The sequence below is a fragment of the Chlorocebus sabaeus genome, chromosome 28 (assembly GCF_047675955.1).
Source record: "Chlorocebus sabaeus isolate Y175 chromosome 28, mChlSab1.0.hap1, whole genome shotgun sequence".
Lineage (NCBI taxonomy): Eukaryota > Metazoa > Chordata > Mammalia > Primates > Cercopithecidae > Chlorocebus > Chlorocebus sabaeus.
This window is the reverse complement of record NC_132931.1, coordinates 9,485,080-9,491,864: the sequence shown is the minus strand read 5'-3', so window position 1 is coordinate 9,491,864 and position 6,785 is coordinate 9,485,080. Positions and strand designations below refer to the sequence as shown.

General features: G+C 47.0%; 1 protein-coding gene across 1 annotated transcript; it reads left to right on the top strand.

The window, feature by feature from the left end:
- Positions 1-1,141: 1,141 nt before the first annotated feature.
- CCL26 (C-C motif chemokine ligand 26) lies at positions 1,142-3,881 on the top strand. The gene is made up of 3 exons (XM_008018365.3): positions 1,142-1,299; positions 1,401-1,515; positions 3,625-3,881. Exons 1-3 carry the CDS (start codon positions 1,227-1,229, stop codon positions 3,719-3,721), a joined length of 285 nt encoding a protein of 94 aa, XP_008016556.1. The 5' UTR covers positions 1,142-1,226; the 3' UTR covers positions 3,722-3,881.
- The last annotated feature ends 2,904 nt before the right edge of the window (positions 3,882-6,785 follow it).

Sequence of the window (6,785 nt, the reverse complement as noted above, 5' to 3'; positions counted from 1 at the left end):
CCATGTTGGCCAGGCTGATCTCAACCTCCTGACCTCAGACGATCCCTCCACCTCCACCTCCCAAAGTGCTGGGATTACAGGCGTGAGCCACCACGCCTGGCCACATTAAAAAAAAAAAAAAATTCAAATTGACCAGGTATGGCTAACGTGGTGGCTCATATATATATATGTTTGTTTGCTGTTGTTGTTGGTTGTTTGTTTTTTCGTTTGTTGTGTATTGTTTTAAGCGTCAGGTGATTGTGATGATCTTTCAGGTTTGGGATCTGTTAGAAGAGATCTCTCCAATGCCCCCAGCCAGCCCTGGCCCTGCTGGTGTGGCCCCAAGAAGATGGATGGGCTGGCACCTGCCTGGACCATGTTTTTAAATATCCATTGTCAAGGTTGGGCTACTCTGTGTTCATATCTTGAGACCATCCACAGCTCCACACGGAAATAAGCAAACAAAACTTTGCCCAAGAGCCAAAAACCTATCTGCAATAACCAATTGTGCTATAAAGTCACTTAGTTCAGTTCACTGGAATATTACTTAATTTCCTCTGCTTTTTCTTTTTAAACAAGGAAGTGTTGACTCAGCCAACAGCACTGGGAACCGGACTCCCTGGGGCCTGCCTGCCTGCGCTCTTCTCCCAAATGCTCTTCCTTTTTTGTCCCTGTTGATGGAATTCAATAAAGGGATCTCTACCATCTGTCACTTGGTTTTTTTGTTGCTTGGTTGGTTGGTTTTTTGTTTTTTTTTTTTTGTTTTTTTGGCAGAGTCTCACTCTGTTGCCCAGGATGGAGTGCAGTGGTGCCATCTCAGCTCACTGCAACCTCTACCTCCCAGGTTCAAGTGATTCTCCTGCCTCAGCCTCCAGGGTAGCTGGCATTGCAGGTGCCTGCCACCACACCCGGCCAATTGTTGTGTTTTTAGTAGAGATAGGGTTTCTCCATGTTGGCCAGGCTGATCTTGAACTCCTGACCTCAAGTGATCCGCCCGCCTCGGCCTCCCAAAGTGCTGTGATCACAGGCGTGAGCCGCGACGCCCGGCCCCAGATTATCTTTCTTCGCTGTCTAATTTCCTTCCCACGAGTGTTAGGTTGCTTTTCCTTCGATGGGTCAAAAGTGCTGCTTTTGTTCCCAACCACAAAATTCTCTGGAATTGTTTTCAGAGCCATCTCAGCCTCATAAAAGGGGATCAGGCAGGAGCAGTTTGGGAGAAACCTGTGAAGGGCCTGATTTGCAGCATCATGGTGGGCCTGTCCGTGGCCTCTGCTGTGATCCTGGCGTCGCTCTTGAGTCTCCACCTTGGAACTGCCACACGTACGTAGCTGTCCTGTTCCCCTCCTGGGGTTCCTTCCCGGACCGCCTGGGAGTGGACGGAAAGGAGCGTCTCCAAAGCCCTTCCTCTCCCTGATTTTTAGGTGGGACTGACATAGCCAAGACATGCTGCTTCCAACACAGCCACAAGTCCCTTCCCTGGACCCGGGTGCAAAGCTATGAATTCACCAGTAACAGCTGCTCCCAGCAGGCTGTAATGTGAGTATTTCTCAGACGGGCTTTCAGGGACCCTGTCAGCCATGGAACAGGATGGGTGCTGGGCAGACCCCCAGGATGAGCCTTGGGATGGGAACCTGGAAACCCCCCCTCTGCACACTAACAAGTGTGACTGAGCTTCAGGTAGAACCTCTTTTTCTTTTTTTTCTTTTTGAGACTGAGTTTCATTCTTGTTGCCCAGGCTGGAGTGCAATGGCATGATCTTGGCTCACTGCAACCTCTGCCTCCGAGGTTCAAGCAATTCTCCTGCCTCAGCCTCCCAAGTAGCTGGGATTACAGGCACATGCCATCATGCCCAGCTAATTTTTGTGTTATTAGGAGGGACAGAATTTCACCATGTTGGCCAGGCTGGTGTTGAACTCCTGAACTCAGGTGATTTGCCTGCCTCAGCCTCCCAAAATGGTGGGATTACAGGTGTGAGCCACTGGGCCCAGCCAACCCCCACAGTGAGGTAAGGGGTTCAAGAATCATCAGCTGTGATGAATAACCTTGAAAATGTGATTAACAATTAAATAACATGTTGAGTGTAGGGTTCCTTTCTGGGGTGATGAAAATATCCTAAAGTTGATTGTGGTGATGGTTGCATAATCTATGACTATAATAAAAAACCATTGAATTATAATTATACCCTTTAAATGGATGGAGCTGTACACGGTGGGGAGGTTTAGACAATTGCTTGAGCCCAGGAGTTCAAGGCTGCAGTGAGCTATGATCACACCACTGCACTCCAGCCTGGGTAACACAGACAGACTTCATCCCTAACAAAAGAAAAAAAGAAAAAAAAAAAAAAAAAAAAAGTGAATTACAGTTATCCCCCAGTACCCACAGGGGATTGGTGCCAGGATTTCGGCATACAATTTCCCCTGCATTTATGCAGGTTTTGCATCACTGAGTACTGTATTTTCCATCCTCTTTTGGTTGGAAAAACGCTGCCTATAAGTAGCCCCACAGAGGTCAAACCCGTATTGTTCAAGAGTCAACTGTATGTGCCGTATGAACTGTGTCCCAACAAAGCTGTTCTGTTACAACGAAAGAACCGGCCGGGCGAGGTGGCGCAGGCTTGTAAGCTCAGCTACTCCAGAGGCTGAGGCAGGAGAGTCGCTTGAACCCGGGAGGCGGAGTTTGCAGTGAGTCGAGATTGCCTCACTGCATTCCAGCCTGGATGACAAGAGAGAAACTGTTTCAAAAAAATAAAATAAAATAGGCCAGGCATGGTGGCTCACGCCTATAATCCCAGCACTTTGGTAGGCCGAGGCAGGTGTATCATCTGAGGTCGGGAGTTCCAGACCAGCCTGACCAACATGGAGAAACCCTGTCTCTACTAAAAATAAAAGATTAGCCAGGCATGGTGGCACATGCCTGTAATCCCAGCTACTCAGGAGGCTGGGGCAGGAGAATCACTTGAATCTGGGAGGTGGAGGTTGCGGTGAGCCAAGATCGCACCATTGCACTCTAGCCTGGGCAACAAGAGTGAAACTCCGTCTCAAAAAAAAAAATAAAACAAAATAAAGGCTAGGTGTGATGGCTCACGCCTGTTATCCCAGCACTTTGGGAGGCCGGTGTGGGCGGATCGCCTGAGGTCAGAAGTTCGAGAACACCCTGGCCAACATGGCAAAAACCCATCTCTACTAAAAATACAAAAATTAGCTGGGCGTGCTGATGCGTGCCTATAATCCCAGCTACTTGGGAGTCTGAGGCAGGAGCATTGCTTGAACCTGGGAAATGGAGGTTGTGATGAGCTGAGATCACGTCATTGCACTCCAACCTGGGCAACAGAGCGAGAATTTGTCTCCAAAAAAAAAAAAAAAAAATTAAGTATCCTGGTGCAGGTTACAAGCTACAGGCTAGAACTGGTGGAAAATGGTAAATGGTACCTGGGAGAGGTGGGTCTGAAGGCATAGTTTCCAGTGGAAATCAAGGTAGCAAAGAGGAGGGAGGCAAGGCCCAGGAGAAGAGGGGACAGGGACAGACAGCAACAGGTTTGTGGCAAGGCCAGAAGACCAGTGAGGGAACCGCCCCTCCTTCCCTTTCTATCCCATCCCAGGAGGCAAAGAGTCTCAATATTAACTTATCCATGTCGCTCTTTCACAGATTCACTACCAAAAGAGGCAAGAAAGTCTGTACCAATCCAAAGAAAAAATGGGTGCAAAGATACATTTCTTTATTGAAAACTCAGAAACAATTGTGACTCAGCTGAATTTTCATCCGAGGACGCCTGGACCCGGCTCTTGACTCTGCAGCCCTCGGGGGAACCTGCAGGATCTTTTCCGAAGGTTCCATGGGCCTGCTGGGGAGGAGTGGGTGTTTTCTCCCAGAGATATTTTAATAAAGGTTGTTCATAGAGTTGACTTGTTCATAACATTCTTTGTCCATAAAACCCGAGTTTTCTTCAAGGAAAGCAAACTAATTCAGTATGCATGGCTGGCTGCCTGGGAGGTCCTCAACCCCCGAGCGGACCCTGATACTGAATTCTGCCTTGGGTTTTTGTTTGTTCGTGCAAAAAAAAAGCAAGGGTAATTTTAAGACACTTTGGGAAAATGCTTGGTGAATGTTTTAACATTATTTAGAGGAATAAGTTTAGTTCATTTGGAAAAGGAAATAAACTTATTTCTGTGCAACACCTCACAGCCTGTTAGTACCATGTAAATTGCAGTAGCTCCGAGTTGGGCAGAGTTTTCTCTTAAGAAAGAAAGACACTAATTGGTAAATGTGAATATTATCTACCTACCAAACTAAGGGTGCTTATGTCTATATAGCTTAAACAAGCTTTTTACAAAAATAATCAACTGGGCGCAGTGGCTCATGGCTGTAATCCCAGCACTTTGGGAGGCTGAGGCAGGAGGATCACTTGAGCCCAGGAGTTTGAGATCAGCCTGGGCAACACAGTGAGACCCACCACTACAAAAAATTACTAGACATGGTGGCGTGTGCCTGTAGTCCCAGCTACTTGGGAGGTTGAGGTGGGAGGATTGCTCGAGCCTGGGAGGTCGAGGATGCAGTGAGCCATGATCTCACCACTGCACTCCAGTCTGGGCAACAGAGCAAGACCCTGTCTCAAATAATAATAATAATAATAAAGACCAACCTGGGCAACACAGTGAAACACTGTCTCTACAAAAATACAAAAAATTAGCTGGGTGTGGTGGCACATGCCTGTGGTCCCAGCTACTCAGGAGGCTGAGGCAAGAGGATTACTTGAGACCAGGAGTTGGAGGTTGCAGTGGGCCAAGATTACAGCACTGCACTCCAGCCTGGGTGACAGAGCGAGCCCCTGTCTCAAAAAAAAATTTTTTTTTATTAAAAAATAAAAAGTCCAGGCACGGTGGCTCACACCTGTAATCCCAACACTTTGGGAGGCCAAGGCAGGCGGATCACGAGATCAAGAGATCAAGACTATCCTGGCTAACACGGTGAAACCCCGTCTCTACTAAAAATACAAAAAAATAGCAGGGCGTGATGGCGGGTGCCTATAGTCCCAGCTACTTGGGAGGCTGAGGCAGGAGAATGGTGTGAACCCAGGAGGAGGAGCTTATAGTGAGCCGAGATCACGCCACTGTACCCCCGCCTGAGCGACAGAGTGAGACTCTGTCTCAAAATAAATAAATAAATAAAAATAAAATAATAAAATTATTTTTGCAATTTCTTGCAACTTTTTGTGAATCTATAATTATTGCTTATAGTTATTAACTATTAATATCTATAATTACTATAGATTTACAAGAAGTTGCAAAAATAGTATGGGGAGGTCAGGTGTACCTTTTTTATTATTGAGACAGAGTCTTGCTCTGTCATCCAGATTGGAGTGCAGTGACATAATTACAGCTCACTATAGCCTCTACCTCCCTGAGTTCAGGTGACCCTCCCACCTCAGCCTCCCAAGTAGGTAGGACTACAGGCATGGTCCACCACACCCGGCTAACTTTTGTATTTTTGGCAAAGACAAGGTTTCACCATGTTGCCCAGGCTGGTCTCAAATTCTTGGGCTCAAATAATCTGCCCACCTCAGCCTCCCAAAGTGCTGGGGTTACAGGTGTGAGCCACCATGCCCAGCCCCCAAATCTATCTTTTACTTAGTTTACCCCAGTGGCTACGTCTTACATAATTATAATGCAGTATCAAACCCAGGAAATTGACACTGGTATAAAGCGTGTGCATAGTTCTGAATTACTGTCGTTTTATCACATGTACAGATTCACATCATAGCAACTGAGATCCCGATCTATTCCAACGTCACAGAGATCTCCCTCCAGTCATCCCTTGACAGTCACACCTCCCCTCCACCACCATCTTTAGCTCCTGGTAACCACCATCCTACTCTTTGGTGCTATGAATTTGACTTTTTAGATGCTACCTAGGGAGTAAGTGAAATCATGCAGTATTTGTCTTTCTGTCCCTGGCTTATTTCACTTTGCATAATGTCCTCCAGGTTTATCTATGTTGTTGCAAATGGCAGGATTTCCTTCTTTTTTAAGGTTGAATAATATTTCATTGTCTGTGTGTGTGTGGATCACATCTTCTTTATCCATTCATCCACTGATGGACACTTAGGTGGCTTCCATATATGGGCTGTTGTGAATAATGCTTTAGTACACGTGGAAGTACAGATACCTCATTGACATGTTGATTTTTTTTCTTTTCTTTCTTTCTTTTTTTTTTTTTTTTTTTGAGACAAGAGTCTCTCTCTGTCACCCACGCTGGAGTGCAGTGGCGCAATCACAATCTCAGTTCACTGAAACCTCTGCCTCCCAAGGACCTCTGCCTTCTGAGTTTATGCCATTCTCCTGCCTCAGCCTCCCGAGTAGCTGGGACTACAGGCGTGTGCCACCTCGCCTGGATAATTTTTTTTCTTTTTTTTTTTTGAGATGGAATCTCGCTTAGTTGCCCAGGCCAGAGTGCAGTGGCACGATCTCAGCTCACTGCAAGCTCCCCAACCCAGGTTCACGCCATTCTCCTGCCTCAGCCTCCCGAGTAACTGGGACTACAGGCACCCACCACCACGCCTGGCTAATTTTTTGTATTTTTAGTAGAGATGGGGTTTCACCGTATCAGCCAGGATGGTCTCAATCTCCTGACCTCGTGATCCTCCCACTTTGGCCTCCCAAAGCGCTGGGATTACAAGCGTCAGCCACCGAGCCCCGCCTGATAATTTCTGTATTTTTAGTAGAGATGGGGTTTCACCATGTTGCCCAGGCTGGTCTTGAACTCCTGGCCGCAGGTGATCTGCCAACCTCAGCCTCCCAAAGTGCTGGGAT

Excerpts from the sequence above, each read along its gene's own strand:
- CCL26 (XM_008018365.3), top strand. The coding sequence starts at position 1,227 with ATGGTGGGCCTGTCCGTGGCCTCTGCTGTGATCCTGGCGTCGCTCTTG. Across the intron at positions 1,300-1,400 it reads CCACCTTGGAACTGCCACAC|GTGGGACTGACATAGCCAAG; the intron begins GTACGTAGCTGT and ends CCTGATTTTTAG. Across the intron at positions 1,516-3,624 it reads TGCTCCCAGCAGGCTGTAAT|ATTCACTACCAAAAGAGGCA; the intron begins GTGAGTATTTCT and ends GCTCTTTCACAG.